At 36.9% G+C, this 20,697-nt stretch overlaps 2 protein-coding genes across 10 annotated transcripts in view; one reads left to right on the top strand and one right to left on the bottom strand.

Annotated features, from left to right (window-relative positions):
- The window catches only part of ERAP1 (endoplasmic reticulum aminopeptidase 1), a 48,663-nt gene extending 37,329 nt beyond the window's left edge, over positions 1-11,334 (top strand). For both annotated transcript variants that reach the window (XM_037529778.2, XM_054688254.1), the window contains exons 15-19: positions 353-537; positions 2,414-2,575; positions 3,012-3,152; positions 3,550-3,631; positions 9,251-11,334. In XM_037529778.2, the coding sequence (XP_037385675.1) occupies positions 353-537; positions 2,414-2,575; positions 3,012-3,152; positions 3,550-3,631; positions 9,251-9,406 (726 nt within the window). In that variant the 3' untranslated portion in view covers positions 9,407-11,334. The remainder of the gene's footprint in view (positions 1-352; positions 538-2,413; positions 2,576-3,011; positions 3,153-3,549; positions 3,632-9,250) is intronic.
- Positions 10,995-20,697, bottom strand: part of CAST (calpastatin) — a 113,385-nt gene continuing 103,682 nt past the window's right edge. For 7 of the 8 annotated variants that reach the window (XM_037530337.2, XM_037530339.2, XM_037530340.2 and 4 more), the window contains 5 exons: positions 20,282-20,326; positions 19,767-19,859; positions 18,471-18,542; positions 14,211-14,276; positions 10,996-12,956 (listed from right to left, as the gene is read on the bottom strand). In XM_037530337.2, coding sequence (XP_037386234.2) covers positions 14,226-14,276; positions 18,471-18,542; positions 19,767-19,859; positions 20,282-20,326 — 261 coding nt within the window. In that variant the 3' untranslated portion in view covers positions 10,996-12,956; positions 14,211-14,225. Of the gene's footprint in view, positions 12,957-14,210; positions 14,277-18,470; positions 18,543-19,766; positions 19,860-20,281; positions 20,327-20,697 lie in introns of all 8 variants that reach the window. The other variant, XM_037530341.2, reaches the window with a different exon arrangement.

Below are 20,697 nucleotides of genomic sequence, written 5' to 3'. Positions count from 1 at the left end.
TCCTAACTCACCTGCTGCTCCCTTTAGCGGTGTATTTCAGTGGATCTGCCTGTTCTGTTCCCCGCTCTGTCTCTGGTGAATTCTCTCACCCCCCACACCTCTGGCCTGTACCCCAGTTCTTGTATGCATAAATAAATAAATCTTTAAAAAATGTGGCAGTTCATCCAAAATAAAATCATTGTCTCCTCATTTCTTGGTTTGGGTCATATTTGTAATTAAATATAAATAGAATTACATAGTGGTTAAATCAAGAGTTTAATATTTTCTAAAGCTTAATCTGTCACCTGGGGGTATACTGGAATATGTAAATGTGAGGTGACCTGGGACAAACTGACAAGTGGCTTTCTCTCAGGCCTTCCTCATCAGCCTCCTGAGGGACCTCATCGATAAGCAGACTTGGACAGATGAAGGCTCTGTCTCAGAGCGAATGCTGCGGAGCCAGCTCCTCCTCCTCGCCTGTGTGCGCAAGTACCAGCCCTGCGTGCAGAGGGCAGAAGGCTATTTCAGAAAGTGGAAGGAAGCCAATGGAAATCTGAGGTCTGTTTTTACCCGACAACTAATTTTATCATGTAAAGGTTATCTTTTCTGCTAAATGTTGGGAGAAGAAACAAATGCTCACAAGTCTCTCCACTGCCATTTCTGGGGAAATGTATTGCTTTTTAAGATTAACCATGTCTTAACCATGTCTTTCTCATTGAGAGAGTGATGAGGGATGCTAGGAGGGAAACTTCTATGCACAAAAGTCAAATATCTGACAATTAGAATGGAATTAGGTAATTTCCCATTTTTTTTTATAGACAAGAACATAAACCTCGCCAGAACTGAGACAGCCATGGTGGACGGAAACAGAGCTGATGCATCTCATAGTCACAGCTGCTTTCTACAAAGTCCCTTATGTGCAGCGTTAGAGTAGCCTGGTCTAAGCAGGGCAGATCTTCCTCTAGTGGGAAAGTCATTCTTGCCACTCTTCAGTTCTTTGATATTTGGGGCTTAAATCCCATCCAGGAACTATTTATATATATTTTTATTATATATATATTTTACATTATTCTTCATTTTTTGTACAATGTTTGCTTTCTCCTCTCAGGTGTAGCCCCCGTGAAATTCCCACCACCAATTCACCAGTGCACCACCACCATAGTCCCTGGTGCTTTCCCTCCCGTTTTGATCCTTCTCCTCCCCTGCAGAATGTTTCTGATTTATAGTTGTTGCCTGTTGATCCGATACTTTTCTGTTTTCTTTCTGGCTTATTTCACTGAGCATGATCCCTTCCAGTTCCATCCATGTTGCTGGGAATAGCATGAGTTTATCTTTTTTGATTGCTGAGTAGTATTTCATTGAGTATATATACCACATCTTCTGATCCAGTCATCTATTTTTGGGCATTTGGGTTGTTTCCAAGTTTTACTTATTATAAATAGTGCTGCAATAAACATAGGGGTGCAGGTGTCCTTTTGTATTAATGTTTTTGTGTCCTTTGGGTAGATCTCTAGTAGTGGAACTGCTGGAAAATATGGAAGCTCCATTTTAAATAGTTTGAGGAACCTCCACACAGCTTTCCATAGTGGTTGGACCAGTTTGCACTCCCACCAGCATTGTAGTAGAGCTCCTTTTTCTCCACATCCTCGCCAACATTTGTTGTTGCTAGTTTTTTTTTTTTTTTTAAATATTGTGCCATTCTCACTGGTGTAAGATGGTATCTCATTGTGGCTTTGATATGCATTTCCCTGATTATTAGGGATATTGAAGATTTTTTCATATGCCTGTTGGCCATTTGCATTTCCTCTTTGGACAAGTATCTTTTTAGCTCTTCTGCCCATTTTTTGACTGGATTGTTTACTTTGTTTTTGTTGAGTCTAGTCAGCTCTTTGTAGATCTTTGTGATCACTCCCTTATCAGTAGTATTGTGTGTGAAAATTTTCTCCCAATCAGTGGGATGTCTCTTTGTTTTGGTTAATGTCTCTTTTGCTGTACAGAAGCTCTTTTATATGATGTAGTCCCAGCTGTGATCATCCAGGAACTATTTACACCCAATGATACACACGTATGCCTCACACAGTGGTCCTGTTGGATTCTTGGCTGCTGTGTGGGAACTTCTTTGAGTTAAATTTGAATTTATTTCTATTGGTTTGAAAAGTTGCTACCTATTAGTCACCCAGCATCACGAAGGAATATTAAGTATGTAGGTATTTTTAAAAGTGGCATTTCACATTACCCTTTGAGCTATGAAAGAGCTAATTTTAGATACTTCCTATTGAATCTTTCATATTACTGAAGGAAAGAGGTTATTTTTGTTTACATTTCCAGGCATGCTGCTTGATCATGGGGCAGTTCATCAGTTCATAACTGGTACCGTAACACCTCCAGATGGCACTCCTCCCTCTGACTCTCAGCGGGTGTGTTCTTTCCACAGCCTGCCCAACGATGTCACCATGGCAGTATTTGTAGTGGGAGCCCAGGACCCTGAAGGCTGGGAATTTCTTTTTAATAAATACCAGTCATCTTTGTCCAGTTCCGAGAAAAACCAAATTGAATCTGCCCTTTGTATCAGCCAAGATAAAGAAAAGCTTCAATGGTGAGTGACTCATTTATGTTCTTCTGACCAAGAGCCTCCTGTATTTTCCTATGTACTCCTAACCAGGAATTGCCTGTTGTATTGGGAACATTCATGCAAGTGGGTACACATCTAATGTGTGTTGTAGGTTAAGGAAAAGGTATCAGAAAAAATATTTAAAGGAGTATGTATTGGTGTGTTGTTAAAATAACCTGTTTAGAAATATAGACTAGGGATACCTTTTAGGAGCAAATGAGAGACTGTATGGGAATGGGTGTGGCAAATGTTACATAGATACTAGCTTTTATTTCATACCTGTAATGTGTTTATCATGTGTTTACCTACTTTTCCTTTATTGTCTCTATTATTGGTATATTGACTTTTCTTTCACAAATTACAGAAATCATAACTTTTGTGTGGCCTAGTCACAGTTGACATTTCTTCTTAATCATTTTAGGCTACTAGATCAAAGTTTTAAGGGAGATATAATAAAAACTCAGGAGTTTCCAGATATTCTTTCAACTATTGGCAGAAACCGAGTAGGATATCCGTTGGCCTGGAAGTTTCTGAGGGAAAATTGGAATAAACTTGTACAAAAGTAAGTAGTGACAAAAATTGTACTATGACTGGAAAAGGTCTTGGCTTCGCTGTGTTTTTCGCTCTGTTGCTTGTAATACAACAATACTTACTAACGGGGTTTTTGAGTGGAGAGATAGAGGGACTGACCTCTTTGCAGCTTTCCTTCTCACCATGCTTGAGTCTGCCCTGATCTGGCTCCTATAGCGCTACCACCTTCACCATTTTCTTTAGGGCATTTTATATTTTATTCAGCTGTTGATTTGTGTTACTTTTTGCCATTAGATCTTAACCCACTGGAGAGTAGGGATCGTGTCTTTTCATTCCTAACCAGTTCTTAGTTAACTGTTACTATAGATGAGGCACTAAAAAATGTCCAGTGATTATTGGCAATACATTTTGGCAACTTCTTTTTCTAGGTTTGATCTTGGCTCATCTTCTATAAGCTACATGGTAATGGGAACAACTAATCAATTCTCCACAAGGGCACGACTTGAAGAGGTAAACTTTTACTAACTTAAGTGACACTAGCTAATAAATGTGGGTAAGACAAAATACTTTAAGGCTGTGATGAGTTAGAAGTGGATTTTGTCTCCTAGTAGGCATTCTGTTTGGATTCTGTTAGATGGTGTGTTTGACATAAGCAAAAATGTTACAACTGAACTAGAGAAAACTATGCTTCTTTTCAAACATGTTAAGTACTATTCCTGCTATTAAAAATGTTAGGGTTTTAAAAACTTCAGCCATTTAGCTCCTATTTAAGATGTTACAAGTGAGCATTAGAGGTGCAGACAACTGAAGTAATTACACAGCTATTGTGGAAGGCAGGTCTGCAATCTCCATTATTAAATGAATATTATCATGATAGCCTGTTATTTATCTACTTCAGAAAGAACTTGAGGAAACTTATAAGGATCATCTATAAAAGAAATGTTAAAGAACAAAAGTTACATAATGGAAAGAAAGAGGTAACTGTATGAGGGATATAGGCTGAGGATAATTATTGCCATTAAACTCTAAATTTAATACAGAGCTTCCTAGCAGTCAAGGAAAAATGAGAAAACAGTATGAGTTATTCTTACTGTGGTAAGAGGGAACCATGAAACATATAGCCTTCCATCAAAGCAGATCTTCTCCCAGTCTTAAACTAAGCACTTTGACATGTAAGCCATTGTTTTACAGTATCCCTTTTAAAACAATGATTCCTATAGTACAACTGTAGAACAAATTTCACATGCCTTTTAAAATATGTTGCATTTAGCAAATCAAAACTACAATGAGATACCATCTTAAACCAGTGAGAATGGCACATATTAAACAATCTAGCAACAACAAATGTTGGCGAGGTTGTGGAGAAAAAGGAACTCTCCTGCACTGCTGGTGGGAGTGCAAACTGGTCCAACCACTATGGAGAGCTGTGTGGAGATTTCTGGACCTACTAAACATAGAGCTTCTATATGATCCAACAATTCCACTCCTAGGTATTTACCCAAAGGACATAGAAACATCAATTGCAAAGAGCACCTGCACCCCTATATTTATAGCAGCACTATTTATAATAACTAACCTTTGGAAACAACCCAAATGCCCAAAAATAGATGACTGGATCAAGAAGATGTGGTACATATACACCATGGAATATTACTCAGCATTCAAAAAAAGATAAACAAATGCAATTTGCAGCAACATGGATGGTGCTGGAAGGGATCATGCTTAGCGAAATAAGCCAGAAAGAAAAAAATACCGGATGGTCTCACTCATAGCAGGAATCTAGAAAACTTAAATAAGGGACCAGGAAAAGAATAACTATAAGAAAGAAAATATCAAAATCAACAAACAGCTATGAACCAGAGACACTCTAAGGGGGTTGGGGGGCGGGGAAAGGAGGGCTTAGGGTCAAAATAAGGGGGTTGTAATTGTAAGGGGAATATAAAAATAAAATTTTAATTAAAAAAATTTTAAAAATTAAAAAAATATAAGTTTTTGAGCCTGAAAAAAAAATATGTTGCATTTAGATGAAAATTGAGAGTTCTAATATTAAATTTTTCAGGAATAGTTCTACTGTGTAGTCTGGAGAGCATTTGAAAATGCAAAAAGAATGAAGGGTAGTCATATCCCTTAGTTCTTCACTGGTTTCCAATTGTCTTACCAAGGCTTGTCAACTAGTTACACATAATAACTCAAGCAAGAACTCCTAGGACGTATTCTATAGCAGAGGTATATCTGGTCATGTCCATTGGCTGTGACCAGGTAAGACGGCTGCCAGTAGATGAGAAACATTTTTTCTCATTAATGCACTCAAGACATGTTACAACTCTATGTCAGGCGTAGTTTCAGGTTCTGGGGCTACGAAGATGAATAGAATAGAGATGGTCCCTAATAGAGCTTGAATTCTGTAGAGAAATTAGATAGTTACAGACAAATCAACCTATGTTGGGTAGTGTCATGCTCGGATGATAAGGCAAAAGGAGGAGACAGTGACTGGGTAAAGGATGCCGCTGTGTTCTATGGGATCATTAGGAGACCTTGAGCAGATAAGGACTGCTCCTAGATATCTAGGAGGAAAATGTGTGCAGAGAAAATATCCAGTGCAAAAGCCCTGGGGCACGGGACATGAAAATGAGAGGCTGAGGTATTGTCAGAATGGACAGCATCCTATTGACAGTAATTGTGTAGGGTCATCCTGAACTCTTCCTCTCATAGCCAGTTGATGAGAGTTCTGTTGGCTCTGTCTCCCTCATATGCCCCCAGTTATGCATTTCTCTGCCCATGCCCATCCAAGCCTTTCTTATTGCTTGCCTAGTCTGTATGGTGATAACCTACTAACTGGTCCCTCTCTGCCACCTTGCCAATACTAAACCATTTTCCACATTTAAACCTGAAATTTGGCTCATAAGTGGTTCCTTTTTGAAATCCTGCCTATTGCTCTTACAATAAATTCCCAGCCTTTCTTTCCTTTTTGCACAATACTGGGATGACCTGACTCCTGCCCTGCCCATCTCTCCAGCCAATTCTCACACAAGGTCCAGTTCAATTCTCAACACACCAGCCACTCAACCTCACTTGCTTTTGAACACAGGTGTTTTTCCTAGCTCTATGCCTCTACTTTTTCTTCTATCTGGATTTCTCTTCACCACTTCTCACTGGAAAGGTTCGTTTCATACTGTAGCAATCCCAGCTGAGATGTCCTTCCCAGACCACTCTGTCTACAGCAGGCTACCCTGTCCCCACTTATTATGGCCCCGGTTTATTTTCTTCACAGCTGATTTGCAGTAATCATAGTTTACTGCTTATCTCCCAGGCAGGCTGTAAACTCCACGAGGGTAGGGTAGGATGCTTGCTGATTCACTGCCTCATCAAATGTTAGCACAATAATTAAGGCAAAGGGATGAGAATCAGTGTACTCATGCACAAATGGATGGGCTTGAGTCTCTGATGTGTGCTGAACATAGGGTTTTATGCTTCATCCACATTATATAGTTGTATTCTCACCATACTCTGAAGTGTGAGGATCATCCTCAATTGAGTCCCAGAGAAGTTATTTGTTCAAGGTCAAACAGGTTAGTAGGATAAACCTGTTTTTTTCTTCCCTGTATCATCCAGCTTATTGCAGAGAAAATTGTTTTTAAGGAGGCATGAAGCAAAAAGTCCAATTAAAATGCTACATTTCCCAAGGTGGATGAAGCTAGGGAGGTTTGGGGGGTCAAGAAAAATATAAGGGCAAGGGTTAGCAGCTAGTTTAGTTACAGCTCTCCCAAGTTTGTTTTTTAGAGGTAATTTCATGATAGTCTCCTTTAAATTAAATAATTTGATCAATTTAGTAAAATAATTGATCTGGCTGGACTGTTGAGTGACTACCATGATTTTGAATTACTAGTTAATTTTGAGTTATGAGAGTATGAAACAGTAGGTTGAGCTATAAGTAGCAACAGAACAGGGAAGAAAGGATCCTGTTTCCTAGGTTGCTACAGCAGGTGGTCATGCCTTCAGCTCACTGAGAAGTTGGAATGAGATAATTTTAAAACAACTCTGCATAATTTAAAATTGTAATTTGATCTTTCTAAAGCCTGTTCTTGCCCACCCCCTTATTCCCAAACCTATGATATTGTGGCATGGATTTTAAGGAACTAACTATTGGAAATCCACGCTGAATAAATATCTTGGCCTAGACTAGTTTCCTATCTATAAAATCAAAAACTGATGGATTAAGGTTGTGAAAATTTAGGAGAAAAAGACCCTATAAGGGCAAACAGTCACCCAATGGTGAATGCCAGCCTGTTTCTCAATGTGTGCTTAAAGGTGTTCATGTACCAGGGATGAAACAGAGGCAAAGATAATTTTGAGGAAAATGGATTAAAGAACCAGACATAAGACCTGAAACCATAGAATACATAGAAGGAAATATAGGCAAAACACTACATGACATGCACCTCAAAGACACATCACCCAAAGCAGTGATAGTGAAGGCAAAGATAAACAGCTGGGACTACATCAAATTAAAGAGCTTCTGCACAGCAAAAGAGACAATAACAAAAACAAAGAGAAACCCCACCGACTGGGAGAACATTTTTGCACACAACACTAATGATAAAGGACTGATCACAAAAATCTACAAAGAGCTGATGAGACTCAACAACAACAAAGAAAATAATCCAGTCAAAAAAATGGGCAGAAGAGCTAAAAAGAAACTTCTCTGAAGAGGAAATGCAAATGGCCAACAGGCATATGAAAAAATGTTCAACATCACTTGTAATCAGGGAAATGCAAATCAAAACTACCATGAGGTACCATCTTACACCAGTGAGAATGGCATATATCAAAAAAACTAGCAACAACAAATGTTGGCGAGGTTGTGGAGAAAAAGGAACTCTCCTGCACTGTTGGTGGGAGTGCAAACTGGTCCAACCACTATGGAGAGCTGTGTGGAGATTTCTGGACCTACTAAACATAGAGCTTCCATATGATCCAGCAATTCCACTCCTACGTATTTACCCAAAGGACACAGAAACATCAATTCCAAAGAGCACCTGCACCCCTATGTTTATAGCAGCACTATTTACAATAGCTAAGCTTTGGAAACAAACCAAATGCCCAAAAATAGATGACTGGATCAAGAAGATGTGGTACATGTACACCATGGAATATTACTCAGCATTCAAAAAAGATAAACACATGCAATTTGCAGCAACATGGATGGAGCTGGAAGGGATCATGCTCAGCAAAATAAGCCAGAAAGAAAAAGAAAAATACCGGATGGTCTCACTCATAGCAGGAATCTAGAAAACTTAAATAAGGGACCAGGAAGAAGAATAACTGTAAGGAAGAAAATATCAAAATCAACAAACAACTATGAACCAGACACACTCTATGGGGGTTGGGGGGCAGGGAAAGGAGGGCTTGGGGTCAAAATAAAGGGGTTGTAATTGTATGGGGAATATAAAAATAAAATTAAAAATTCTACAGTAAAATACCAAAAAAAAAAAAATATTTTTGAAGAGATAACAAAGAATCTCTTATCTCTTTAAAGCCTAAGGAACTTTCTGTGGATTTTATTATGAGGAAACAAAACATAAACTGTGGATTAGGATATAAAAGATTTGGCAAGTTTTGTGTATTACCACCACAATTTGCTAAAAATCCTGTTTCCCACAGTGTTTTTCTAATAACAAAGACAGAGCCATGGAGAGAGACTGCATTTAAGTGGATGAAACTATTTTGCTTGGCAAAATGATACTCTGCTCAATCTGCTTTTTAGCTATCATGTTTTAAAAAATTAAGTTTGCATCTGTGTGTATATATAACAGAATACACATTAATAGACACACTCAATTAAACCTTAATTATAAAATGGTAAACAGTGCAGTCTTTTAGAATCTGGCAACTGTGAATAAATAACAGAGCTGCAGAGAACAATCACAAAACTTGACATCATGAGGCATAAGCTCAGTTCCTATAGCTTAAGTTTATGTGTATATAATCGTCTCCAGACACCCAGAGCTGCTGTCTATACCGAATTTTGACAAATGGTAGAATTTTGGCTTCAGTTTTCTTTGAACTAGACTGAAGTTAGATGTGCTTCCTGTAAAATTTTAAAAACACAAAATTTTTCTTCCTCACAAGGTAAAAGAATTCTTCAGCTCTTTGAAAGAAAATGGTTCTCAGCTCCGTTGTGTCCAGCAAACAATTGAAACCATTGAGGAAAACATACGTTGGATGGACAAGAATTTTGATAAAATTAGAATGTGGCTACAAAACAAAAAGCTTGAATTGCTGTAACAACTGGTTTCTCGTGAGTTCCTGTGATTTGCAATCACCAAAATTTTGTTGAATATGAAATATTCAAGTTAGAGATGGCTGTTAGTTTCTGCTGAAGATAGTTCCTCTCCCTTCAACTCCTTGGCCATAGCTAAGAAAAGGCTGCTCATTTTTTTTTTTGATGGGTTATTAACTACCATGTGTTTTTTATTTATAGCAGTTGCTCTACAATGTAAGCCCAAATGGTGGGTTCCCCACTGCAGGGGAGTAAGGCACAGTAAGTCCTCATTTAACATCATTGTAAATTTTTGGAAACTATGCCTTAAAGTGAAATAACTTAGAACCATTTTACCATAGGCTAATCGATGATTAACAAAAGTTCCTATAGCACATTTCTTATCACAAAAACATCACCAGAATTCCAAGTAAATACTCAAGCAATTCTAATATTAAACAGTAATTTGTAAAGTTCATTTTCCAATCTGTTGATTCCAACTCAGGATGTGGTGGCCAGAGCATCACCTGGCAGCTCAATGCATGATGGAAAACATGTCGCCAGGACACCCGTCCATCACAGGGCACACTCACACCCAAACCACACTCAGACTAGGACACGTTAGATACAACAGTGAACATCATTTGCATGTCTCACATAATGTGAAGAAACTGGAACACCCAGAGAACACCCACTCAGAAATGAGGAGAAGGTGTGCAAATTCCACACAGGGGCCTATGTAGGGAATTGATTTTTTTTCACTCATAACAAAATTATATCTAATGAAGTGACTCAGGACCATCTGTACCTATTCTCACTTAACATGTCATGCCTAAACACTACAGGCGCCCCACAAGTTTGTTGTTCATAAGCTGTTACCTCACTCTCCTTGGAAAACTAAAGAGAACAATGAACACCTGGATCAGTGAGTGACTAAGGCAGAACAGGCCTGTCCAGCTTGCTGTCTTCCTCATCCTTGCACCATGCATGAGGCGATCAGAACTGGGGTGAGAGAGCATAATGGGGCTGTTTCTCTTGTTCCCTGGCATGTTGCCTATGCTGCCACCCCCACTGCCCCCCAGTGACAGTCTACATAGCCTTCTCCATCTCTGGGTTCTAGTAATTACTCCTTTCATACCCTTAGGATGAGGGGTGAGTGGGAAGCTGGCTCTTACTACTCCTGCATGTACATGTGGTTTCCGCAGATCCTGCTCATACCTTTATAAAAGATCCATATAGAACCTTCCCCAGATGATCCTAATTGAGTGGGTCATCTGTTTTCTCAGGGACTGACTGGTAAGTGTCCCTCCTGAAAAAGCAGGGTGCATTCAGGTCTACAGGAGAAACCTTTTATATGAAGTTGAACTTGAGAGCTGTTGATCCTTAGGTAGGTAAAGTTTCTTTTCCCTGCTCCTTATTTTGGCCCAGTTCATATTTTTCAAGTAACTCATTATTGGCACTTTTACCAATAAGCTGTTGTAGAGTTATAAATAAGGAATAATGTGGTATAAAACTAAAAGTTTGCTTATATTCTAGTGAATATAGTGATTCTAGTTGTTTTTGAATTGAGTCTCAATGAATTTTTTTGAATATGTTGCAAAATGAAAAAATGTTTTAATATAGAATGTACATAAATGCATCCAATTCCATGTTAATACATATTGCAGGGTTTAATGGTTTAAAAGAAATAAACAGAAATCACTGATTACCCCCTGGGTATTTTCCTTCTAAAAAATGTACAAAGCCAAGATTCATGTAAAATATTTTTACTTATATTTTATACCTTGATTAATGAAACATGTAAATAACTGATATCCAGTTTTGGTCATCTGAGGGGCCTATCTTTGCTTTTGGAGAAGTCCAATTTCTAAGTAGACATATTGATACAACAGTGTGCAGAAACCTTTTTGGTAATAAATTGTTATTTACCTCTAAGCAGATATTTGTTATTATTTCCTCCTAATTAAATCAGTTTAAAAGAACTGATTTAGATCTGTAGTTTACTCGAGTCATTAATTACTAGCAACATTTCAAATAAAGCCTATTTGGAGTCCTTTAAATGTTTACTTTCACAGGCACTTCTTCAAATACTGGATTTTGGTACGTACTCAAAAATACTTTGACGTATGATGGAATAATACTGCAGTCATCTTGCAAAAACTAGTCAAAGTCAAAAGGTTTCATTTTGTTTTAAAATGAATTAAAACACTTTATACTACCCAAATGGACATTCTAGGTAGGTAAGTCATGTTTTATTTTTCTTGCTAGTACTTTGAAAAGGTCTGTTTAGTTACCAGAACAATGGCTTATAGTTCCCAGATTTAGAGCGGAATAATTATCTCCGATGGGATAGACATAGCATTTAAAGTAGATGAAGTCTGAAATCCTTTAAATATATGCATGGTTTTTAAAGAGAATTTTAGAAGCTAACAAAATTTGCCTATCAGTGTTTTTAATCCTCTCCCCATTAGACAGTATTGGTGAAGTCAGTCAGCTAAGAAAGGCTGTGCTCTCTGAAACAAATTCCAAATCAGTTTTATAGTATCCGATCTCTTTCTGCATTCATAAGCAGGAAATAAGGATGAAATTAAATATTAAACCCAGTCTACAGTAGCAGTACTGTATTCCCAAATAGTTCATTTAGAAATGAATGAAAAACCAAAATTAGAGGAAAGATATCAGAATCTAGTTTTTAAATTGCTGTGGGGAGGGGAAGCATATTTTTAATTTCAGATGTCTTATCTTGAAGCAGACATTCGATTTGGTAAGCCTAACTTTCCTAAAGCCCAGCTGGGTGCTGCGCAGGCAAGGCTAGTGTGTCAGCGGCTCTCAGCAAACTCCGCAGAAAAGCACAGTACAGTAAACTGAGATCAAGCTATGTGAAGAACATTGTTTTATTTCTTCTTGGAACTTGCTAGGCAGGGACATATTCTTGTGCTGACTTGATTCAAGTCTTGGTATGTTTGGTTATAAGGTACAGAAATCCTAACTTCTGGCAAAGAAGAGTTTAAACTGAAACAGGAGTACAGTGCTTCCTGGTCTATCCAGGTTATTAATTTATTATTAGCAGCCCAAGAGGAGATATGTGCTCAATGTACAATTTTTTGACTTATGAACATTAACCCAAAGAGTTCAAATGCCAGAGGACGGTGTAATGAGAAATCAGAACACTAAAGTGTTTAGAGCATTGTTTTCCAAGTGCTAACCAAAAAAAGTGCAAACTGAAAATACTCATGAGATTTACAGGCACTGTGTGTAGAATGTGCAAAAAATTGCAAAGGTTTTTTTTTGGTGTTGCTGTAAAACTTTTAGCAAATATAATCTTAGAAATATAAAGTTCCTTTCTCTCTCAACTGAAGGCAATTTTAAAAAATTCAAAGTTTATCAATACTCAGGACAGCATAGGTGAACCAGACATTCACTTTCTTTTCTGGAAAAGAATTAACAAACCAATGTGTAGGATGTCAGAAGTCTCAACAAACACCACTGTCTAGAAGCCACCCAGAAAAATGTTCTTTTGTCTTTTTGTTCTTCAAAAGCCACCATCCACCAGCTGAAGATTTTATATGCAGATACCTTGAAAAGTTAAAAAAGATCCAGTGACTCATTGATAGATCCTCTTGTTACATAGTAAATGTATCATTTACAAAAAGCATTACAAAACAGACAACAAGGATTAAGTATGAATAGATTAGCATTTTTTATCTGGAGGGAAATCTTTGCAGCAGTTCTAATCAACAAACCTTCATTGTTATAGTAAAAAAAAAAAAGGGGATCACAGTAGAGAACTTAACCCAATTTAACCTGGCATTTTGATTCCTCTTAGGCTTTGGTAAGCCAAATGGTTATAAGCTTTTTTATATCTTAGAATAAGATCTCCTGTCTGTGAGTAGTAAGGGCCAAGCTTTTATTACAGAGCTCTGCAATTCCCTGGGGCACATGACTGCTTCAGTCACCAATAAGTAAAATCAAACATAATACAGATATTTCCTGCTTTTCGGAAGTTTGTGTTACGGCATTTTAATGTTTTGAACGATCTACATTAGCGCCTGTTCTTGCTAACTGAAAGAAAATGGAGAGGAATTTTACTTTTAAAGGCAAAAAGCTAAATAGTATTCAGTTTGTTTTGCAGCAGCTGCTCAAGCATGAGTGATGCCAGCAAGCTCCTTTCCCAGACCTACATCATATAGGCTGTATATGTATCACATAATTCTCGCTCTTACTAGGTGTTGTTTCAGGTTTTATGTTATCTGGTATGAATGGGTGGGTTATTTTAGGTCTAGGCACACTCATTTTCCATGTAAACTGATGGCAATTGCTTCTACACTTCATGCCATTTTGGCTTATGAAAAGTGTTACAGGAATGCTCATCTTCCTCACTGTGGGGAGAGCCTATGCTTTATTTTCCTTTGTCCTTGGTTTGATAAGAGTACCTCTCCCCAGCACACCATGTGTTAGTATGTAGGGTAATCTCAGTATTTTAAGAATATTTCACATAAAGGGTAACCTCTAGTTCTGCTTTGCCATAGCACCTGTAATCACGAGTATTTGGGTGTCCAAAAAAGTCAGACTCAAATGGTCATTTTTTTAAGACCTGGGTCTAATATTTTAAAGAGCTCTTAATTATAAGATTAATATTTGTAAATATTCCAGTTAGTCATCCCATTTAGTGTTTCTCAGGTACTTAGTCCATAGATTTAACTATTGATATAAAATGCTTATTGCAAAAAAAAAAAAACCAAAATACTCAAGAAGTGGACTTCGTTTCTCTCATGTGTAAACACACAGGTTAGTAGAAAGTCTTCATTTTGTAACATACACCTAACTTACCAAGTAGTGTAAACTTTAGCTTGTATTTTTTTCATCAGTTTTTGCCTTGGAAGTTTCTTCCTTTGCCTAAAAAGGAACACAAAATCATCAATTAGCTCTTATATGCCTTCTGTACTGGCATTATTGGCTGACTAATCATCTAAGCCTATTGGTCAAAAAGGCTTTTTTTTTTTAAGAGTTGAACTTTGTATATCTTAAAGTCAATAATTATTAAATCTGTTTGAGGTATGACAGCATAAAATTATCAACCCAGCTTCTTGTATTTGTGGATTTCATGATCTTTTATGGCAGTATAATTGACATGTACCATTATTTTATTTTCTGGTGTACAGCAATGATTTGATACTTGTCTATTATGAAATGATTGCCACAGTTAACATCTGTTGCTATTCATAGTCACAATTTTTTTTTCTTATGAGAACTTTTAAGATGTGCTCTTTGCAACTTCCAAGTAGATAATTTTATAACTGGAAATTTGTATGTATCTTTTGACCCCTTCTCATATTCCTCACACTTCCAACCCCTGCCTCTGGCAACCACCAATACATCAGCTAGTTTTTTTTTTTTGTTCTGCCTTTAGATTCCACATATAAATATGATCATATGGTAATTCTTTCTTTGACTGACTTAGCACAATGCCCTTGAGGTCCATTCATGAAATGGTCATGTTGCAAATGGTTAAGATTTCCTTTTTTTTTTTTTTATGGATGATAATCAGTTGTATACATACACTATTTTTTTTCATCTGTGTTCAAGGACTATGTTGTGCATATACCTTTTCAGTTAATTTTCCTTTTCTTTGGATAAATGTCCAAAAGTGGAATTAGTGGGTCATGTCATAGTTCTATATTTAATTTTTAGGAACCTGCACTTTTTTATAGAGGTAGGAATGTAAATTGGTTCAGCCAACAGTGCACAAGGGTCCCCTTTTTCTCCACATGCTCAACAATTAGTCTTTTTGATTTTAGGCTTTCTTACAAGTGTGAGGTGATAATGTCATTATGGTTTTGATTTACATTTCCCTGATTAGTGATGGTAAGCATCTTTTCATGTACCTGTTGGCCATTTGTATGTCTTTGGAAAAAATATATTCTGTTCGTTTTTAAATTATATTTATTGAGTTGAGTTCTTTATGAACTTTGGATATAACTCCTCGTTATAGTTTGCAAATATTTTCTTCCATTTGGTATATTATGTTTTCACATTATTGGTTTCCTCTGCTGTGCATTTTAGTCTAATGTAGTCCCATTTGTTATTTTTGCTTTTGTTGTCTTTACTTTTGAAAAGTCAGATCCAGAAAATCATTGCCAAGAACATTGTTAAGCTGCTTATTGGTTAAGCATTTAACTCAAAATGGACTAATTTTTATATTATGGTGCAACATAGGGTACACCTTCATCTGCATGTTGCATTTATTGAAGACACCATCCTTTCTCCATTTTATATGGTTGTCTCTTTGTCTTAACCAAATAGGAGTGGATTTATTCTGGAGTCAATTCTAATCCATTGATCTGTGTATGTTTTTATGCCATTACCATAGTGTTTTGATTACTATAGCTTTGTAAAATAATTTTAAGTCAGAGAAGGTGATACCTCCATCTTTGTTCTTTTTCAAGATTGTCTATTTGGGTTTATTTTTGTAGTTCCATACATACTTGAATTACTTTTCTACCGGGTTGTCATAAAAGTCATGATGTAGTTTTGTTTTTAAAGCAAAAATGCATCATGACTTTTATGACAACCCAGTAGTTCTATCAAATATACCATTGGCATGGGAATATTCATAGGAACTACAGTGACTCCAGAAATTGCTTTGGAAAGTATGGATTAGATTACTTTGGGTAGTATGAATTATTTAACAGTTACTCTCGCTATGACTTCTAACACTATATTGAATGAAAGCATATTGTAGACATCCATGTCTCATCCTGGTCTTAGATGAAAAACCTTCAGCTTTTCACCAATGAAAATGTTACATCACATATGGCCTTTATCATGTTGAGGTACATTCCTTCTATACCCACTTTGACTTATTTTAAAATAAAACTATTGAAGTAGCATTACCTATAACATAAAAATTTCAAGTTTATGCATCATAAATTAACATCTTTATGTACTGCATCAAGTTTACTATGAAAAGTCCAATTTGAGAGTTTGTCATAATGGAATTTCACTTCTGTTAAATTTTCTGCATCTATAGAGATTATCATTTCATCTTTTAAGTGAAATATATTTTATCCTGCATTTTGTTGATGTGGTATATCCAGTGATTTGGCAGATGAACTTGTATTTAAGCAGCCCTCTGGATATGTATTCAATTAAATGTCTGTCTCTTAGGTAAGATAAGCCATTTAGGCTTCCGTCAAAGAAAATGTGTATGCTCTTTATCTAGTTGCTTCTGCTGGATTCTGACTCTGTGGCAGGTGAGAGTGAGTATGTGACCCCTGTTGGCTTTCAAAGTTAACTCTTTTGGGGGGGCTAATTTAATAGGTTTGTATCTCAAAATTTGGGGTGCTCAAAGTAGATTCAAATCCTTCAGTCATCAGGAAGAAGCTCCAAGTTTTGAGTACCCTACTAAGCTGTAGGTTGCTGAGCTTGGGAGTGATGTTTATGAGGAGACTGTTTCTCCACTGCTGTTCTGAGGTGGGTTTTTTTAATTTGCCAATACTACATCTTTTTAGAGGAAATTATTCTATATTTAGATTTAGGGTGTCCATGCAAGGAGGTGGATTCATCTTGAACTGGAAGTCACATCTTATTTGAGTTTTGATGTAGCTATAATACTGTTTTTAAAGCTTCACCTTTCATTTTTCATTGTAATCAGGGGATCATGGTAATAACCATGAATCTTATGTTAGTGGAACTAGAAGGAACCTAGAAGCTGCCTCATCCAACTTCCATTCCTTTCCTGACCAAATTGAGTAATTTTAATAGGAAATTCCCAACTGTTATGCTCCATTAATGCCCAACTCTAAGAAACCAGACGCTACAACTTACTCATTGGCCTTAGTTCAACTTTCTAGAGGAACATGAAATATACTGTATTAAACAGTCCTCCCTCCCCAGTGTTTTAAAGAGACACCCACTTTTTGCAAGCTCCCTTTATGCCTCTTCACTTTATGACTAATTTGAAGAGGATTTGCCTTTTATTACAAAAGGCAAAAGCAGCATTTGACATGTTTTGCAGCAGCGTTGCACACTGAGTGGCACTGCCAGAGCTCCTTCCCCTGAGCCACTTCATACATACTGTGTACATATCATGTAATTCCTGTTTTTACTATATGAGTGTTATTTTAGGCTTTATATCTTATTTAGTAGGTTATTTTTGGAACCTGGGAAGGCTCAAAAAGTTTTCCATACAAGTTAATGGTAATTGCTTCCTTTTTGCCATTTCAGTTTATAAAAGGTTTCATAGGAATTGCTCTACTTTCTGATGGTGGGGGAAACTGGTATTAGATCATAGAAACTCTAAAATCTTCCCTAATTCTATATATAAGTCGCATTTGCTGGTTTTGCCACATACTCCCCTGATTTTAGTATTTGTTTGCTATGGTTCTTATGATAAACAGCTGACTTTTTTTCTCTTAATGGTAAAGTAATGGCTTATTTTATAATTAATGGCAATTTAGATTTGATGAAATACAGTGTATGAAACTCTACTGTGTTATCCAAGTGGGAATGTGCAGTAGGAACTAATGCTCTGGGTCTTTGGAGAGGTGAAGGTGCAAAATATATTTACCAAATTCAACATTTCCCAAAGTCTCAGTCCATTACAGCCTCAATTTTAAGGCCCCAAAGCAGCCAACTTCAAGATCAAGTAAACTAGGATTGATAAAGAACCAATGAACTTAGGGAGAAGCCAAGTAATAGTGGTAGTAATAGTAATTCTAGATTTTTAAAGGAGGTAAAGGGATGGAAGGAAATAGAGCATAAAGACTTATAAATTTGAGGACTACTTTTAAAGTAATGGAAGAACTTGAACACATTTGTATAATTACAATGAGTTTGTCCATTATGTCATTTTGTGTGGCATTCTCCAGAGCAGTGTGGAACTCTGGTGGTGCTTTAACAAGACTTGCGAATTCAGGAACTTTGAATTTTATCAAAGTTCATTTAATTTCTAAAGTACCAGTTACTTAACAAGAATTTCTTTAGCAAGATGGAGTCTACTTAGAATAAAATGTCCTAATCAAAACTAAATGACTGAAAGAATAGTTATATATAATTGCTAAATTAATTTGTGGTATATTTACTGTTTACCTTTGCAGAGTTTTTTGCTTTACCCCCATTCTTGGGGACTTTGGAACTGGAAACATTCTTCTTATCTTTGTCCTAAAGCAAAAGAAATGAGGATATTGCTATCATCAATCCATCTAGCAATTAGTTAACTGGTTACAATAAAATCAATCTAGACTATTCTTTTTAGTAGCCTGGAGAGCTCCAATTTGATTAAATAATGGCAAACTTTGGGTTTAAGCATTACAATGGTGATGTATATAGTAATGTTTAAGGTAGGAGAAAAACATGGGTCACATTCATGATTTACCCAGATCTTTATTTTGCTTGTCAAAACAGAGCTTGTTTCTATCAGAAGTGGCTTTTTCTGTGCCAACAGAACAATAGGTCCCTGTTTTAAGTGCTGTGGAAGAGAAATAGAATAATAGAAACCACCACAGATGGCAGGTCACATAGAAAAATGAAGCACATTAACCAAGAGGGTACTATTTACAAATTTTCCAGGAGTGAGAAATTAAACCACTCAACACAGGAACAAGTGGCAATTCAACAAGTGAAAACACTTCATAACAGCCAAAATAATAGCAAATAGATGTGCTATGTTAATTCTTCTAAAAATAACCATGAGGGGCACTCATTTTACTTTTCTTCCTATTTGATTTACGAAGGAAGAGTGTGGTTTACAGGTAAAATGCCATATACTTATTGAAACAGTTTCTCTCACTTTTTAGTCACATGTTGAGCACTAGCTGTGTAATAGGCTTGTCACTAATGCTGAGCACAGAGGGAAAGGACACAAAGCTGCTGTATAAAGTGCCCAGCACAGTGGTGTGATACATAGGCAGCCCGATACATAGGCAGCCCAGAGAGCAGGGAAGCATGGGAGAGATACCTTTGACAGTGGCCTGGGAGGGGAGAAGTCATAAAAGAAGTCTTGCTAAAGGAACTGATGCTTAAACTGGGCCCTGAGGAATAAGTAGGAGAATCAACCTACAGGGCATGGCTGAAAATGGGTGGAAACCCCAGGGCACCATACAGAAGGGGCTGTTTTCATTTTAAAGGAGCTCAGGCATAGCACTGATGCTGTACAATAGTGTAGCAATCAAAAGTGATGCCTGTAGGACTATAAAACAACGTGGAAAACATTTATGAAATAATGTCAAGCAATGTACTATATATGAATTAGAACCAGACTAAATAATAGTGTTTGTGGGAGAAGTGGAAATACTCTTTCTGTTTTCAACTTTTTGGCACCACTGAATTCATATCACAGTGAAAATTATGCACAATCAAAGAAGTCAATGTGAAAAACCACAATACCTTTGCTGTTTGCTCTGAGGCTTCTGTAGTTGGGGGACAGCTGTCAAAATCTCCTGAAAGACTGCTAATGGCGTCTTGGTCATCTTCAGGTTTCTGATATATTAACAAACTACCATCAATGAAGAGGCACAAATGCGGAGACATTTTCCCACATCACTTTAAATGAAATGTGTGTCTCTGTGTATAAGCACAACTTGCAGCCTTTCTTCCCCCAATATAATAAAGGAGATGTTAAAACATGAACATCCTGACAGCTCTGTTTTCTTCTACTCTTTTATACAAGTCGCCCAATATTCTCTGAGCCTTGATATTCTACTCTGGAAAATGGAACTGCCTACTATCTTAAGGAGTCTTGTGAAGACTAAAAGAGAGAGAGAATACATCCACCCATACACACTTGCGCCTAGCATCATTACCAAGTACATGGTGGGCAATCAATAAAATTTCAAGTTTCTAAATGCAAAATAAACAGCTAAAATTTTTTTTTTAGGGAAACAAGCTGTTACAGTGTTTACCTTTGATGCCAGGGGTTTCTTTGTAGGTGGCTTCACTGGTTTGTTCTGAAAAACAAGGCAGACTACTGGGTAAGCAGATTTTTGTAAAGGTTTATTTAGGTATAGTTGGAATTTATAGACTGTTATCCAGTAACTTATGTAAGATGGAATACAGATTTGCCTTACTACTTCTCTGCCAGCTTTGCTTAACTTCCCGATAACTATTTTAAAAGTCTTAGGAAAAATGCAAGAAAGTCTGGTCCTAGAAGTAAAAAAAAAACAAAAACAAAAAACCCAGCAACATTTAGGAACTTCTGCCATCCTGTGTTATAATTCTACTTAAAATGCTACAAAAAGTACCTTGTTTCTCTGTCTTATTTACTATATAGCTTATTACACCATGGAAAGACTTGAGGCACTGAAACAATCTACAGATA

Source organism: Talpa occidentalis, unplaced genomic scaffold (genome assembly GCF_014898055.3).
Source record: "Talpa occidentalis isolate TD23 unplaced genomic scaffold, MPIMG_talOcc4v2.1 talOcc4.6, whole genome shotgun sequence".
Classification (NCBI taxonomy): Eukaryota; Metazoa; Chordata; class Mammalia; order Eulipotyphla; family Talpidae; genus Talpa; species Talpa occidentalis.
This window is presented reverse-complemented; position numbering and strand designations above follow the sequence as displayed.